The 18,570-nt window shown below is 43.5% G+C and overlaps 1 protein-coding gene across 7 annotated transcripts in view; it reads right to left on the bottom strand.

Annotated features, from left to right (window-relative positions):
- SMYD3 (SET and MYND domain containing 3) overlaps nt 1–18,570 on the bottom strand; it is a 780,787-nt gene that overhangs the window by 84,063 nt on the left and 678,154 nt on the right. The window contains exon 11 of one of the 7 annotated variants that reach the window (XM_089311674.1): nt 7,874–8,126. The exons of the other annotated variants lie outside the window; for them this stretch is intronic. Coding sequence (XP_089167800.1) covers nt 8,114–8,126 — 13 coding nt within the window. The 3' untranslated portion in view covers nt 7,874–8,113. Of the gene's footprint in view, nt 1–7,873; nt 8,127–18,570 lie in introns of those variants that run through there. 7 annotated transcript variants of the gene reach the window in all.

Raw genomic sequence — 18,570 nt, forward strand, 5'->3', positions numbered from 1 at the left:
CGACAGCTGCAATCTGGACAGCCTTCAGGCTGAGAATTCATCTTGTTTCAAAAGGACAGGTGACACATGGAAAAGGGCACACTTCCCCAAAATGTGTTATTTGGATCTTCAGGGTTCTTTGGTCAGCTCAGTTTGAAAAAGCACATTCCACCTCTGCCTTGTTTCTGGGATTCTATGACGTCATCACCTGTAAGCTCCCCACGGATGTAACAGTGGTGTTGGGGTGTGTAGGTGGGAAAAACACCAGATTACAACCATATGGTTTTGCTTTTAACTAAACGATAAGAGCCTACATTTACTTATGTAAGTAGTCCGGACTTTCTTATTCAGTATCTTACAGTTTGTATCTAATCCTTCTTTGTCAGAGTCCAACCAGTTTACTGAGCCACTCACAGAAGATGTATGAAATACCAGTGACAAGTTGATCTTACATACTTTTCATGATCTTGAAGTCTTTTATGCCTTTAAGATAAAGAGTATGGTGGCCTTTGGGGCATAGCAGATTAAGCCAATGCTTGGGATACTTGCATTTCTTATCAGAGTGTCTGAGAGTGAGTTCCACCTCTACTCTTTATCCACTTTCCTGTTAATGCATCCTGGGAGGCAAGTACTTGATCCCTGCCTCTCATGTGGGAGACCCAGAGTTCTGGAATCCTGGCTTCAGCCTGGCCCAGCCCTGTTGAGGGCATTTGGGGAATAAACCTAAAGATGGAAGATACATATTTCTGTCTGTCTTAAAACTAAACTAAAAAAAAAGTAAGGTTCGAGACAGAGTGATAATTCTTCATAACAGGGGAATCAGCACTGCAGGAAGTGTCACACCCTCTCCTCCTAATGCTGAAGCTTCTATGATTCATTACGAGAGATCGCTCTGTGCTGCCTTAAATCACTACCTCAGGTACGACAGAAAAACCTGCCTTTATAATGCTGATTCATGACAATCTGCCTTGTTTTAAAAAAATACACATTTTGTTTTGGAATAGTCTTTGATTTACAGAGAAGTTGCAAAGATAGTAAAAAGGCTTGTTAACCAGCCTCCTCTGTTGTTAGCATCTTACATTATCCTCAAAGAGTATTTGTCAAAACCAAGAAACCAATATATATGCATATTACTATTAATTAAATGCCAGACTTTAATTTCACCAATGTTTCAACCAACGTACTACTTCTGTTCTAGAATCCACTTCAGGGACAAAAGTGTAATCAGTCGTGATGTCTCCTGTCTCTTCTCATCTATGGCAGATTCTCAATCTTTCCTTGAAAGTCTTAAAGAATATTGGCCAAATCCTGTATACTATACCCCAATCCAGGTTATCTTCTGTTTTTCTCAAGAGTAAATGGGACTGATGGTTTTTTGTTTTAAAAAAAAAAAAGCCACAGAAATGAGTGCCCTTCTCATTACATCATATGAGAGAGGGCACAGTACACATGACATCACTGGCCCAATGACTTGACCTAACAACTAAGGTGGTGTTCACTAGGATTTTTCACTGCAAGTTGTAGACATCTTATTTACATTTTTAAAATAACAACCTTTTAAAGGACACTTTAAACAGAGACAAGGAAATAATCTAAGTTAAAGTTCAACTTTGGTGGGCTCCCTATTTTAAGCATTCAACTGCGGTGCTATCATGTGAACGGGCATCTGTGAAGACAGCTAAGTCCCTCCTTGTGTCCACACCTGATCCTCTTCCTCTCCAGGTTCCTTCTAATCACGACCTGAAGGAAGGTGTGGCGAGGGAAGCCCAGGTACACACTCTGTCGGGGTCCCACCCGCCTGAGTCCTGCAGCCTACTTGTGTCATTTGCTGTGCCTTCTTCCTTGCCCTCTTCTGAATCAGTCCTAAGACTTGTTCTGATTCTAGGGATACCAATGTATACAAAGAGGAACTCTTGGTTTTAGAATGAGGGGCACTGCAAGGACTCTGCAGTCATCTGACCTAACCCAATGATTCCCACCTTACTTTGATCACAGAGCTTTTTTTTTTCACTGAAGAATCCTTTGTTCCCCTAAACTTATTAACACTCCTTGGAGACATACAAACAGAGGGGAAGGCACTGGACTGGGTCCAGCCTCAATCTGTCTCTAGTCCCAGGGCCTGATCGTGACTCAAGGTTCCTCCAGGAATGCTCTTCAGAGCTTCTCACAACCGCAGCCACAATTCTAACACACTGAAAGTGTATTTCTTCTAACATGCTCCAGGGAAGGCTGTGCTTACACATCTGTGAACCATGGAGGGACATGCTGACTGTCCTCTAGGAGTGAGTGACCTTCATCACCAACACTCAGGAGTAAAACCAGGCTGGAAGGGCACCCACACACTCTGCACTGACCCCCTCCTCTTTTCTGTTCCCCAGAACTGTATCTGAACTGCTCATGGCCTTGGTATGAATGAGGATGGGCTTCTCCCACCCCCACTAACCTGCCTGTCCTTTGGCTGCCAGGACTTGCACATGGCTGGAACCAAAGGGACTTCTATTCTCAGAATCAGGATCTCTAACAATCTCTGAAGAACACTGCACTGGCAGGTTAGTAAGCTGAAGATTCAGGAGCCAAATTAAGAAAGACGTCCTAGACAACCTCATTTCACAGCTGTGAGTGGCCCTGATGGAGCAATTTTCCTGCTTAGAAGATCACAGCCTCATAGTGGATAATCACCATTTCAGCCAGTAAGAGAGAAAACAAAGAGGGAGACACTAATGTTATTTGGACCCAGGCTCTGCCTTGGCTATTGACCAGTCCTTTGAGTAGGAGAAAAATGTAACCTTGTGTCCTAAATGACTGGAGCAGTTGGAGAGTAGCACGCACACAGAAGTCTATGGGGCTTTCATCTATCAGACAACTTACATGGGCAGTCTGTGGGGGAAAAGAATCCCACAGCATAGGAACATGGGCATTTTCAGTTATAAGACAAAGGTAAGCTTAGAAATACATGAAGAATGCTATTAACTTCATTTATAAAAATCTGTCCTCTCAGGGCAGGCATTATAGTGCAACAGGTCAAACTGCTGTTTGGTATGGCCACATCCCATAGAGGAGTGCCTGAGATCGAGTTCTGCCTCCGCTTCAGACCCAGTTTCCTGCCAGTACTCTTAGGATGCAGCAGATATCGGCCCAAGTACTTGGGTCCCTACTACCTACTTGGGAGACTTGGGTGGTATCCTGGCTCCTCCTGCCTTTAGTCTGGCCTAGCCCGGGATCTTGCAGGCAATTGGGGAATAAACTGTGGACGGAAGATCCTTCTTTCTCCCTGCTGTCCTGCTTTTCAAATGAAGACATAAGCTTATTAAAAAGAAAAGAAAAGAAAAGAAAAGAAAAGAAAAGAAAAGAAAAGAAAAGAAAAGAAAAGAAAAGAGGAACCTGTTATCTTTTTTCAAAAGAAGAGTGGTATGGCAATATGAGATTTAGAAGTGGATAGGATAGACTGAGGTTCAATTGCTAATGTCCAAGGAAAATTTTATTATTTTCTCTGAGCTCCAGCTTTCTCATTTGTAAAATGGGGACAATGGTGGCTACTTAACAAGGATGCTGTAAAGATTAAAAGAGATAATTTGTTTAAAGCTTTTTAGAAAGTTTCTGGCACAGAGAAGTTAATTAATAAATGTGGAATCCCTTTTCACTGTAGACTGCTGCATGGTTGAGACCACATGGTATGGTCTGGTTTCTGTATTACCTTGGTACTTTAACTCCTCAGCTTAAGGAAGGTCTCAAGAATAACCTAGAAGGTCAAGAGGTCTTGCAAAGTGCTCTCTGGGAAAACACAGATGTCAGTCCCTGAACAGAGTCCTCTGAACAATCCAGACTTTATCCAAATTGTGCCATCCTCTCTCAACACATCAGGTTGCTCGTTCTCCCTTCTTCTGTTTTCTTGCTATGCACATGGCTTGTTAACAACCACACTGCCCACGAGCAGCAATCAAGAGGGCAGCTAGAGTTGCTCTGCTAATCACGTGTGCTCTGCCCTGAGACAGGCTGGAGATACCAAGACAGTCAACCCAGGTGAGCTTTAAGTATAAGTAGATATTAATAAATGTAGCACATAGATTATTAAGCACAGATTTCAAGTTGTGAGATGCCATGTTTATCATTGCTTTGGGGGGAGTGCCTTGTGACTAGACTGTGAGCATTTAGCTATAACAATTTAGCTAAAGGTCTGATCCCTATTAAAATATAGACATCAGGGGCTGGCGCTGTGGCATAGTGGGTAAAGTGCTGCCAGTGCTGGCATCCCACATGGGTGCCAGTTTAAGTCCTGGCTGCTCCATTTCCGATCCAGCTCTCTGCTATGGCCTGGGAAAGCACTGGAGGACAGCCCAAGTGCTTGGGCCCCTGCATCCCTGTGGGAGACCCAGAAGAAGCTCCTGGCTTTGGATCAGAGCAGCTCCAGCCATTGCAGCCAATTGGGGAGTGAACCATCGGACAGAAGACCTCTTTCTCTCTCTCGCTCTCGCTCTCATTCTCTCTCTCTGCCTCTCCTTCTCTCTCTCTCTGTAACTCTTTCAAATAAACAAATAAATCTTTTCTACAAAAAAATATAGATGCCCCCTGAAAATCCAGCTTAAAGTTTGCAGTCAACAGACCCTAGCAGGATTACAGGATCTGAGAGCAGGTATTTAGAAATAGCTGCAGGGCGAGAAATCCATGGTGTGCAGCCAAAGAGGGGCTAAAGGGAGCAACACTGGCAGGAGGTAGGAGGGAGACCTAAGAAGAGAGGCATGGAATAAGAGAAAGAGTTGTCTCAGATCAAGTGTGTTCTGGACTTGCCCAGTACCAGGACCAATGGAAATTAGTTCCTAAATCAAACTTTAAGGGCAATGTCCAGCCTTTGATCTTCGTTCTGTCCTTTTCTCCATCTGACCACAGCTATAGGTAGCTTCTTAACAGGCATAAGTAACTCCAGGATCTGAACATCTTCTGTCATTTAGGAGATGCCTCTGTAGCACAACACCTGAGTTCCATAGTCAGACTTCCCTCCTTCCAGAACCAAGAGCCTTAGACATCTGCCAAACTCTAGTACTCTACAGAGTGTGCCCTTCACTGGAGTCTCCAGCGCCACTGGGAAAAACACTCCTTAAAACAAATCTTTGCCAATTTGGTTGAACTTAAATATGTTTGTGTCAGGAAAAAAGGACAACACCATTTATTTTAGTTATAAACAAAAAACAGCGATTGAGGGGGATAAGGGCAGGAGTAAAATTTAAGTCTAGGAATCTGGCTAAGCTTAAATCAAACTTAAGAAAATATAAAACTAACATCAAGCAAAGCTGAACCCTTTATCATTGGTGCTCCTTTCTCGCAGCTCTGGGTCTTTATCCTCTGCGTGGTTCTAGACTGGCTACACATAAATTACCATTCTTGGCTCGCCACGTGGAGCCCTCTGGCAGGACGTCTGCTTGAGAAGGGAGTCTGTGTTTATGAAGGTTAATCCCAGGTTCAAACAAAGGCCACCTAAGGTGCAGATGTTCTGAATGAGTTAGGTTTTATGTGTCCCATCTGCTGCTGTGCACCTCAATCGGCTACACAGTTCTAGTCCATGTGCCGTCCTAAACATTTTAAGCAGCTCTCAGATGAAAGCCGGCATACTTTCTTTGGTACTCATACATGTTCAGTGGAGGTCAGGGGCCAGAGCTGTGGCGCAGCAGGTTAAAGCCCTGGCCTGAAGTGCCAGCATCCCACAGGGGTGCCAGTTAGAGACCCGGCTGCTCCACTTCCCATCCAGCTCCCTGCTATGGCCTGGGAAAGCAGAAGATGGCCCAAGTCCTTGGGCCCCTGCACACACGTGGGAGACCCACAAGAAGCTCCTGGCTCCTGGCTTCGGATCGGTGCAGCTCCAGCCATTGCAGCCAATTGGGGAGTGAACCAGCGGATGAAGACCTCTCTCTCTTTCTGCCTCTCCTTCTCTGTGTAACTCTGACTTTCAAATAAATAAAAAAATCTTAAAAAAAAAAAAAAGGGAAGTGGAGTTCAGTGACTGCTGCTATGCTCACAGTGACGTCTTTTTTTTAAAAAACTTTTATTTAATAAATACAAATTTCCAAAGTACAGCTTTTGGATTTAGCAGCTTTTTCCCCAAATAACCTCCCTCCCACCCGCAACCATCCCATCTCCCACTCCCTCTCCCATCACATTCACATCAAGATTCATTTTCAATTACCTTTATATACAGAAGATCAATTTAGTATATACTAAGTAAAGATTTCAACAGTTTGCACCCACACAGAAACACAAAGTATAAAGTACTGTTTCAGTACTAGTTATACCATTAATTCACATAGTACAACACATTAAGGACAGAGATCCTACATGGGGAGTAAGTGCACAGTGACTCATGTTGTTGATTTAACAACTGACACTTTTATTTATGACATCAGTAATCACCCTAGGCTCTTGTCATGAGCTGCCAGGGCTATGGAAGCCTCTTGAGTTCGCCAACTCCGATCTATTTAGACAAGGCCATAGTCAAAGTGGAAGTTCTCTCCTCCCTTCAGAGAAAAGTACCTTCTTTGATGGCCTGTTCTTTCCGCTGGGCTCTCACTCACAGAGATCTCTCATTTAGGTCATTATTTTTTTCGCCAGAGTGTCTTGGCTTTCCATGCCTGAGATGCTCTCATGGGCTTTTTAGCCAGATCCAAATGCCTTAATGGCTGATTCTGAGGCCAGAGTGCTGTTTAGGACATCTGCCATTCTATGAGTCTGCTGTGCATCCCGCTTCCCATGTTGGATCATTCTCTCCTTTTTAATTCTATCAGTTAGTATTAGCAGATACTAGTCTTGTTTATATGATCCCTTTGACAATTAATCCTATCATTATGATCAATTATGAACTTAAACTGATCACTTTGACTAGTGAGATGGCATTGGTACATGCCACCTTGATGGGATTGAATTGGAATCCCCTGGCACGTTTCTAACTCTACCATTAGGGGTAAGTCTTATTGAGCATGTGCCGAACTTACAGTGATGTCTTGATGTGGATCCATGGGTGGTTCCAGTGCCTCATTTTGTTTCTTTCAAAAATGTATTTATTTGGGGCTGGCACTGTGGCATAGCAGGTAAAGTCACTACCTGCAGTGCCCGCATCCTCTCACAGACCGAAACTACCTCCTTCAGGCACTGACAATTGATTCCCTTTACATTTTTAAAAAAATTTTGTGATTCATGTTCTTTTATTTGAAAGGTGTGTGTGTGTGTGTGTGTGTGTGTGTGTGTATGAGGGAGTGGGGTGGAGAGGGAGAGTGAGTCTGATTTTTCCATCTGCAAGTTCACTCCCCAGATGCCTGCAACAGCCAGAGCTGGGCCAGGTCAAAGCAGGAGCCCAGAACTCAGTCTAGATCTTCCACATGGGTGGCAGGAAGCCAACTACTCTAATCACTCCCTGCTGCCTCCCACAATGCACATTAACAAGAAGCTAGATCAGGGGGCCAGTGCCGTGGTGCAGTAGGTTAATCCTCTGCCTGCTACGCCAGCATCCCTTATGGGCACCGGTTCTAGTCCTGGCTGCTCCTCTTCCAATCCAGCTCTCTGCTGTGGTCTGGGAAAGATCAGAAGATGGCCCAAGTCCTTGGGCCCCTGCACCCACGTGGGAGACCCAGAAAAAGCACCTAGCTCCTGGCTTCAGATCGGCACAGCTCTGGCCATTTCAGCCATTTGGGGAGTGAACCAGCAGATGGAAGATCTTTCTCTCCGTCTCTCCTTCTCATTGTTTATAACTCTACCTCTCAAATAAATAAATAAAATCTTTTTTTTTTTTTTAAAGCAGCTGGATCACGAGCAGAGGAGACAGGACACGAATGAGACACTTGGTATGGGAAATGGGCATCTCAGGCAGCAACTTAACTGCTATACCAAAGGCCTGTCATTCAGCTCAGAGTTCTTTCTTTTTTTTTTTTTTAACATTTATTTATTTATTTGAAAGTCAGAGTTAGACACACACACATACACACACACACACAGAGGGGGAAAGGGAGGTCTTCCATCCACTGGTTCACTCCCCAATTGGCTGCAACGGCTGGAGCTGTGCCAATCAGAAGCCAGGAGCCAGGAGCTTCTTCTGGGTCTTTCACACGAGTGCAGAGGTCCAAGGACTTGGGCCATCTTCTGCTGCTTTCCCAGGCTATAGCAGAGAGCTGGATCGGAAACAGAGCATCAGGGACTTGAACCAGTGCCCATGTGGAATGCTGGCACTGCAGGCGGTGGCTTTTACCTACTATGCCACAGCGCCAGGCCCTCGGCTCAGATTTCTACCCCAAACACATACGCTCTGTCTGGGGAAAGGCAAGCATGAAATACACCTAATTGTAAAGTTGAAAAGCATGGAAGCTAAGCTAAGTTTCAAAGACGAAAGCGGCACAGTGCAACAGAATGCATGATTCCCCTCTGCAGGGCAGACATTGATTTTCCCACCTAGGAGCATCACCCAATTAGTTGGCGGTTGAAAACATGATATGTTTTTTCCCATTCCCTGTAGATCTTACATTTTATTGTAAGACCACGAAACAAGCTGAGATTAAAAGTCTCATTCAGAAACAGAAGTGAAGAGAAGGATTCAGGATTCCTGCTTTTCAGAAAAAATACATTCAATGGTATTTCATATCTCATCACCAAGGTCTCCCTGAGCAGAACACAGCTCTTACACTATTCCCTGTGGCTGGAGTCTGGGGCACAGTCATCAATCAGAAGCCACACCTTCATCATGGGGATATGAAGAGGACAAGCAGTAGGAAGGGTTGTTCAGGTGTGAAACATTCTGTCCCTCACTGGATGTGTGGCCTTGGGCAAGGCACTCAATTCTCGGAGCCACAGCACTTACAGTCCTGAATTGGGATGAATAACTTCTGCTCTATCTAGACACATGAATCTTGGGTGAAGCTTCCTGATGCCTGACACTAAAAGCACCATGTTGTAGGCCTTCTTTTTTTTAATAAAAAATTTATTTATTTATTTGAAAGGCAGAGTTACAGATAAGCAGAGGCAGAGAGAGAGAGAGGTCTTCCACCCACTGGTTCACTCCCCAAATGGCCACAATGGCCGGAGCTGGGCCGATCCGAAGCCATGAGCCAGGAGGCTCCTCCAGGTCTCCTACATGGGTACAGGGGCCCAACAACTTGGGCCATCTTCCACTGCTTTCCCAGGCCATAGCAGAAAGCTGGATCAGAAGTGGACTAGCCGGATCTTGAACCGGCACCCATATGGGATGCTGACACTGCAAGTGGCAGCCCTACTTGCTACGCCACAGCACTGGCCTTTAGGTCTTCTTTTAAAGAATGCATGTGATGTTGACAAACACAGAATTAGTAGCAGGGTTTTGGAAGAGGTTCTTGCAAATGGAGGGCCTGCAGTCTAAGCCTCATTAGTGCCATGGTGCATGTGCCTTTGTGCACCTGCCCATCTCAAGTGACATACATCTATAAATGTGCATTTTAAACTGTAAAGCATTATAGAAATGCACGACACTAGAGTATTCTACAAATACACAATACCATATACTAGACTGTATGCTAGGTTTGGGCATTAGAGCTGTGAACAAAACTGGCATGATCCCACCCATGGTGGCACTGCCTCACCATGAGAGGTGCGACGCCTCTTGAATCATGAACACAGAGGTGAAGCAGATCCATAGTGGCTTGACTGCTATGTGCAATGCCAGCTCCTCTGGAGGCTAAGATCCTGATCCGCCATCTGGCTTTCTGGTACGTGATCTCAACTTCTGCCTTCTTCACAACCACTGTCTCCTTAATGACTTCCATGTTGAATCCCACACACAACAAGCCAGCCTGTCCAATCCTTCATCTTCAAATACGAATGGAAAGCATTTGCCTGGGGCTCAAGGGTAGGGTGTATGTGAGAGGACTGGGAAGTAACAGTTGAGGACAATCGGGGTTTTTGAAGGGAAAATGACCTAAACTTGATTGTGGTAATGGACATGCAAGTACATGAATATACTAAATGTCACTAAACTATATACTTTAAATGGATGAGTTTTATGGTACCTGATATATATTTCAATATTGTCAGTTAAAATATGAATGGGGAACCAAGAAGAACCTAAAATTTCAAGATAAAGTTACAACAAGAAGCAGACTAGAACAAATAAATAGGAGAAAGATTTAAGAAATAGCATTTAAAAAAATTCTTAGAGTTTCAAGATGTTGCAACAAAAAATAAGAACAGGGGGCTATGGAAAAGGAATCATTCAAGAGCAAGAAAGACCCAGGAAAACTGAGAATAAATTTTCTTAAATATAAAAATTTAATTAGGGAACAGCATTGTTGCGTAGCAGGTGAGGCTGCTGCCTGCAATGCCAGCATCCTATACCGATGCTGGTTCAAATCCTAGCTGCTCCACTTCCAATCCAGCTCCCTGCTGATGTGCCTAGGAAAACAGTGGAAGATGGCCAAGTCCTTGAGCCCCTGCCACCCACATGTGAGACCTACATGGAGTTTCAGGTTTCTGGCTTCAATCTGTTGCAGCCATCTGGGGAGTGATACAAAAGATGAAGATTATGTGTGTGTGTGTGTGTGTGTGTGTCCCTCTCTCTGTAACTCTGCCTTTCAAATAAATAACAATAAAAAATCTTTTTAAAAATCAATTGAAGGTCTGGACTGTTGCGGTGGATTCGTTCTGAGAGGAGGAGTGTGGTGGGGGCAAGAGGCACGGAGTACCACACAGACCCTGAGAATCAGGTGAAAGTGGGCCAGAGGCGAGCAGCCCGCAGACTCCAATATTTCAGTTGGTACTCTCTGTGTAACTCTGACTTTCAAATAAACAAACATTTTTAAAAATCCAATTTCTTTACATTTTTTCTTCATATAGACAGATACATACAGCGTCCATCAGCTGGTTCACTCCCCCAAACACCTGTGACAACAGGGCTAGGCTGAAGCTGGGAACGCAAAAGTCAATCCTAGTCTTCCACTGTGCTGTCAGGGATTCAATTACTTAAGCCATTACCTGCTGCTCCCTGGATCTGCATTTGCAGGAAGCTGTAACTGGAAGCCAGAGCTGGGGGTTGCATGCAGGTATCCCAATATGGCATATGGATTTCCCAACCAGTGTCTGAAGCCTCTAGACTAAACTCTTACTTCAATTCATAGAACTTCAAAACATAGAGCCCAGCGTCCTATAGAGAGCCAGCCCCTGATACCAGAAAAGCCGCCCCCAAAGTATACAGTCAGTTCTCTGCAAGGGTGGGTTTTGAATCTACAGGTTCAATCAACTGCACATCAAAAATATGCAGAATATCTACATTTGTACCAACCATTTACATACATTTTTTTCTATTGTTCCCTAAACAATAACAACCATTTATCTAGTACTTACATTGTAGTGGACTTATTAATAATCTAGAGATGACTTAGTACATGGAAGGGTATGTGTAGCTCACATGCAAATACTAGGCCATTTTACACTAAAACCTTGAGCATCCATGGATTCCGGAGTCTCAATGGGGGTCCAGGAACCAACTCTTCACGGATAGAAGGAACAAGAACTGTATTGCGGCCGGCACCGTGGCTCACTAGGCTAATACTCCGCCTTGCGGCACTGGCACACCAGGTTCTAGTCCCGGTCGGGGCGCCGGATTCTGTCCCGGTTGCCCCTCTTCCAGGCCAGCTCTCTGCTGTGGCCCGGGAGTACAGTGGAGGATGGCCCAAGTGCTTGGGCCCTGCACCCCATGGGAGACCAGGAGAAGCACCTGGCTCCTGCCATCAGATCAGCGCAGTGTGCCGGCCGCAGAGCACCGGCCGTGGCGGCCATTGGACGGTGAACCAATGGAAAAGGAAGACCTTTCTCTCTGTCTCTCTCTCTCACTGTCCACTCTGCCTGTCAAGAAATTAAAAAAAAATAAAAGAACTGTATTGCATAAAACTTACTCCTTCACAAATCAGGAGTCTCACTTATTTAAATTTGGGTAATGCTTTTTTATTCTAAATGTTCCTTTTGGAGATTCAAAATGTATATTAATTTATTAAAAGTTCTAAGGAGTTTTGTAGAAGAAATAGTTTAATGTTATGCGAATGCAAGTCAATTCACTGAAAGATAAATATGATGAATTATTGATTTTTTTGAACTTAGTAAATTTACCAACTGTCTTTTATTCTTCAAGATTTATTATCTGTAATGGGAACATTTTCAAAGTTATAATAAGAATGTGTAAATGGTAAAAGAATACAAAAGAATACTAAGCATCCACAAAATTGATGTATAAATTAATATAAGTGAATAATTTGCCAGAAGTAAGATTGTTTAGACTGCCTTGGTTTCTTTAGGATGTTTTGAACATCATTTTCAGTTTTGCTTAAAATTTCAAGCATTTTAAGCTTTTTTTCCCTCAATCCCCCAATGGCCCATCAGCCTTAATTTAGTATTTCCAGCAATTACACATTTAAATTAAATGTAAATTCAAAAGCATACCAAGGATATCAGAATTTTAATTTAATTTAAATCTAATTTAAACTATTCATAGACATAGAAAATTAAGGTTAATAAGCTATTTAGGGTAGTGAAGGAATATTCAAAATGTATTTTTTGGAAATAATGTTTTTTATTAAAGATTTATTTTAATTATTTGAAAGACAGAGTTACAGAGAGAGGTGGAGAGAGAGAGAGGTCTTCCATCCGTTGGTTCACTCCCCAGATGGCTGCAAGAGCTGGAGCTGCGCCAATCCGAAGCCAGGAGCCAGGAACTTCCTCCAGGTCTCCCACATGGGTGCAGGGGCCCAAGGACTTGGGCCATCCTTCACTGCTATCCTAGGCCATAGCAGAGAGCTGGATTGGAAGAAGAGCAGCCAGGACAAGAACTGGTGCCCATATGGGATGCTGGCACTTCAGGCCAGGGCTTTAACCTGCTGCGCCACAGTGGCAGCCCCTGGAAATAATGTTTTAAAAGCATATAAAATAAATCAAATAAACTGACACAATCCTGTCATATAGGAAATGCCAAAGCTCTAGAAAGAAAATTGTGTTTCAAAGAGGAACTCTCCAAAGAACACTGGATTCTGTTCAGCCAGTCTTCTAGTGTTTCCAGGATTTTTTTTTTAATCCAATAGCTCAAGAAACATCTCAGTATTTGTTGCGTTAATATTTGGAAAAGCATTCTTCCGTATCAGTAATCCAGACTGAATGTTTCTGATGAAACTGCTGAATCACCACTGGTAAATCTGGTGTATCTGGCAACTCTTGGCAGATCTGAACTATGGGGAAGTGGTTTTCAATAACTGATTTTTCAGCAAACTGGACTGAATCCATATTATTTAACCTAAGCTTTTCCCAAATTCATTTGACTGGGATCCTCTTTTCTTGTCAAGTCAAGAGAGTAATTATCCAGAACATACTTTAGGAAACTTTGTTCAAGAGGAATGGAGGCAGGGGCTTGCACTGCAGGCTCTTAAGAACAGAGGTCTTTGATAATACTTATTAGAAACTGATCACAGGGGAACTAATGAGAGAAGCATTTAGCTTCCACCCAGATGTTACATGAGTATGTCTATAAATCTGCAGATTCTATAGTCTATTCATTCATCTTTAATAGTAACTCCACATTTTATATTAACCTTTAAACAAAAACATTATTATTCTCATGGAAAATTCATGGTTAAGAATGAAGCACATGTTTCCTTTTGTGTTCTTTTGGTCTGAGAAGGCCTTGTACAAAATGCCTCCACATCTTAATACTTGGTATTGTGAGATCTGAGATCTGACAGCAATATCTTGGGCAGGGGTGACACAATGACAAGTCCATTGGGGTAAACAGGATCTAGATTAGTAACGCTAGCCTGGTGGGGACTTTGACAAATCAACAGAGCACACACCATGTTTAAAAAGGTGGCTGTGGGGGTCGATGCTATGATGCAGTGGGTTAAGCCACCACCAGCAATGCTGCCATTCCATATGGGTGCTGGTTTGAGTCCTAGCTGCTCCATTTCCAATCCATCTCTTTGCTAAGGTATCTGGGAAAGCAGCATAAGATGACCTAAGTACTTGAACTCTGCCTTTCAAATAATATGCTAAAATCTTTCTTTCTTTTTTTTTCTTTGACAGGTAGAGTTATAGACAGTTAGAGTGAGAAACAGAGAGAAAGGTCTTCCCTTCGTTGGTTCACTCCCTAAATGGCCACCATGGCCGGCACTGTGCCGATCCAAAGCCAGGAGCCAGGTGCTTCTTCCTGGTCTCCCATGTGGGTGCAGGGGCCCAAACACTTGGGCCATCCTCCACTGCCTTCCCGGGCCATAGCAGAGAGCGGGACTGGAAGAGGAGCAATCAGGACTAGAACCCAGAGCTCATATGGAGCCACAGGTGGAGGATTAACCAAGTGAGCCATGGCACCAGCCCAAATCTTTCTTTTTTTTTAAAGGTGGCTGCTACTGAAAACAACCATGTCTGTTATTGATGTGGATCTACTGGATGTGGATCATATCTTCCATTCCCCAAGCAAAGCTGTAAGTTTAGATATAAAAAGTATTTTTAAAAATGTTATTGTATGTTCTCCCTGATTGGCAACAACTAACTGAGCATCAAAGGGGAAACCTGTTGAAGTGAAATGGACACTATGAGAAACAGTGACTTGATCAGCCCTTGTCCTGACTGTTGATGTACAGTGTAATACTTTATCCATTTTAGTATTTTTTTTTGTTCTAGTACTATTGGTTGAACTCTGTAATTAACACACAATTATTCTTAGGTGTTTAAATTTAACTGAAAAGTAATCCCTGTTAAATATAAGAGTGGGAATAAGAGAGGGAGGAGATGTACAATTTGGGACATGCTCAATTGGACTTGCCCCAAATGGTGAAGTTAGAAATGTGCCAGGGGATTCCAATACAATCCCATCAAGGTGGCATGTACCAATGCCATCTCACTAGTCCAAGTGATCAATTTCAGTTCACAATTGATCACACTGATAGGTCTAAGAGTCAAAGGGATCACACAAACAAGACTAGTGTCTGCTAATACTAACTGATAGAATCAAAAACGGAGAGAACAATCCAACATGGGAAGCAGGATACACAGCAGACTCATAGAATGGCAGATGTCCTAAACAGTACTCTGCCCTCAGAATCAGCCCTTAAGGCATTCGGATCTGGCTGAAGAGCCCATGAGAATATTTTAGGCATGGAAAGCCAAGACACTCTGGCAAAAACAAACAAACAAACAAACAACCCTAAATGAAAGATCTCTGGAGTGAGATCTGTGGGGAGCAATCCGGACTAGACTGAGTTACTGGAATTAAGACTTATTCTATGCATCTGCTCTCCCACAATATGGCGCTGGGAGAGAAGTAAACAGCTTCCGCACAGCTGCCTCCAGTTCAACCAATTAACTGTAGGACTTGCTCCTGATTGGAGAGCAGCGTACTCGGCGTGTGGGCAGCCGAGTTGGGATTGGCGGAGGAGGACTATAAAGGAGGAGAGAGACGGCATGCACCAGGAACATCTATGGGGAACATCTAAGGGAACCCGTGCAGCCCCCGAGAGAACCGGCCGGCGGTGTGCCGCTCCCCTGCGGAAGTGGGGAATGTGGCCAGGGGGAACTGCCCTTCCACGGAGGTGGAAGGGATAGTAGCCAACCCGGGAAGAACCAGCAGCAAACCCGGGGAGGGCCGAGCAGACGAAAGAACAGCGCAGGGTCCTGTGTTGCTCCCCCACGAAGAGGGGGAGCGACAAGATCCCAGTGGAAAGAACGGGGCCATCAAAGAAGGAGGTACCTTTCTCTGAAGGGAGAAGAGAACTTCCACTTTGACTATGACCCTGTCGGAATAAGATCGAAGTCGGCAAACCCAAAAGGCTTCCATAGCCTTGGCAACTCATGACTAGAGCCTAGGGAGATTACTGACGCCATAAACAAGAGTGTCAAATTGTTAAGTCAACAACAGGAGTCACTGTGTACTTACTCCTCATGTGGGATCTGTCCTTAATGTGTTGTCCAGTGTGAAGTAATGCTATATAACTAGTACTGAAACAGTATTTTACACTTTGTGTTTCTGTGTGGGCGCAAACTGATGAAATATTTACTTAATATATACTAAATTGATCTTCTGTATATAAAGATAATTGAAAATGAATCTTGATGTGAATAGAATGGGAGAGGGAGCGGGAATGGGAGAGGGAGAGGTGCAAGTGGGAGGGAAGTTATGGGGGGGAGCCATTGTAATCCATAAACTGTACTTTGGAAATTTATATTTACTAAATAAAAGTTTTAAAAAATGTTTATTTGAGATACACAAAGAAAGAGAGTTCCCAAGTATGGTCAATGGCCAGGGCCAAAAGCAGGAACACAGTCCAGTTCTCCCACATGAGTGGCAAGAAGCCAATTACTTGAGTCATCACTACTGCCTCCCAGGGTCTGCATTAGTAGGAAGCTGGAATCACGAGCTAGAGTTGGGAATGGAACCTAGCTCCAGTGTAGCCTGTGGGCATCTTAAACCCCTAGGCCAAATGCCTGCTCTTAGATGTTTTTAAAAGATTAAATCTGTTTTTTAGAAGTCAGCTACTATTTCACTTAAACCAAAAACACACACCATGCAGCTAATCAGAAATACACAAAAGCATACTTCATATATATGAACATGTATGCATATATTAAAACAAAGCAATATTGCTTAGATTATCTGGTTCCATCACTTACTAAATTACTTTTTTTTTTTTTTTTTTGACAGGCAGAGTGGACAGTGAGGGAGAGGCAGAGAGAAAGGTCTTCCTTTTTGCCGTTGGTTCACCCTCCAATGGCCACTGTGGCCGGCGCACCGTCCTGATCCGATGGCAGGAGCTAGGTGCTTCTCCTGGTCTCCCATGGGGTGCAGGGCCCAAGCACTTGGGCCATCCTCCACTGCACTCCCTGGCCACAGCAGAGAGCTGGCCTGGAAGAGGGGCAACCAGGACAGAATCCGGCACCCTGACCGGGACTAGAACCCGGTGTGCCAGCGCCGCAAGGTGGAGGATTAGCCTATTGAGCCACGGTGCTGGCCACTAAATTACTTTTAAAAACAACAAGCTTACAAATCTAGACAAGATACTCATTTTTAAACAGTCAGAGGAGGCAGAGATTATGTTATGTTTAACTGGATTATCACAGAAGCAACTGAGAATCAGAACTACCATGATTTGAATATAATTTGGTTTCCAAATTTATGCAAGAGGGTAGAAACTTAACGATGTTTAGAGGTGGGGTCTTTTGGAAGGGACTGGATTGGATTGGATTGGATTAGGTAGTTGGGTAGGGCCCCAAGATTACAGTCAGAGGAAGAAAGAGACAGAAATGACAAGTGGGGAGAGAGCAAAAGAGAGAGAGAGAAGGGGAGAGAGAGAGAAAAAAAAAAGAGAGAGAGAGAGAGAGAGTGTCAGAGACAGCCCACACTCAAAGAGACATAAGTGTTCCTCCCTTGATGTAATGCAACCAACAGCGGCCCTTACCAGAGTCTGTAGCATGCTGTTTGGACTTGGACCTCCCAAAATAAATTTCTTTTACTCAGAAAGTTAGTCTGCCTCAGATATTTTATGATACTGACAAAAAAATGTTGGTAAGAGCTGAGGTCCATTTTTGTACTGTATTTATGGCTGAGAAAATTTTTGAAGAGATTTACAACTCTTATCTTAGGGCCAGTGTTGTGAAAAAGTGGGTTACGCCACTGATTAGGACAATTGTATCCCATATCAGAGTGCCTGGTCTTAGTCCTGATGATCTTCCGATCTTGCTTTCTGCTAATGAGCCTGGAAAGGCAGTGGATTACAACCCAAGAACATGGGCCACTTCCACCCAAGTAGGAGACCCAGATGGAATTCTAGGCTCTTGGTTTTGGCCTCATCCAGCCTTGGCTGTTGCAGGCATTTGGGGGAGTGAACCAGTAGATGGAAGATCTCTCTGTCTCTCCATCTCTCAGTTTCACTCTGACTTTCAAATAAATAAATCTTAAAAGCAAAAACAAAAAACCCTCAATACCTCAAAGCTAGAAAGGGATATTAAAACTCTCTTGAACAACCCTCCTGGCCAAAAAAAGAATACTTTTGGTAATTTTGTATGTACTTTTACCTTTTTATTGTTTAAGCACTTCCAAAGATGAGGAATTCACTGCTTTTCAAAATACAACTTCCTATTCTTGGGCACCTGAATTGTTATAAATGGTCCTTCCTAATACCCTGGCATGAAATGCATCCCTCTCTTAATTCTATGTCAAGGATTCTAAGTTCCCCCTTCTCTAGCCATGAGGAAGACTATTCCTTCCTATACAAGGGTTTCCTGAATGTTCAAAAACTCACCATTATTCTTTGTTTCCTTTTATCTTGTCATAAAATATCTATATTCTTACCAGCCATTTCTTCTTTAACGTGGCTACCAGACTGCCCCCATCTTGGTCACCTCAGCTAGATACTCTCTAGGGAGAGTGATGGATGCATATAACAATCCTATGCTGAGATTCTACCTAAAATAATGTAGCCTGAGGTTGTATTAGCGTGCTTGCATTGGTCTCCTCAACACCTCAGATGTATCATTTCAGATATGTTTTATGTTATATGAACCAAGAAATCCAATTCAAACTGGCTAACAAAAGATGAAATTTATCAGGCTAAGTGCTTATGT

Source organism: Oryctolagus cuniculus, chromosome 13 (assembly GCF_051225735.1).
Source record: "Oryctolagus cuniculus isolate XC-2025 breed Fujian yellow rabbit chromosome 13, ASM5122573v1, whole genome shotgun sequence".
Lineage (NCBI taxonomy): Eukaryota > Metazoa > Chordata > Mammalia > Lagomorpha > Leporidae > Oryctolagus > Oryctolagus cuniculus.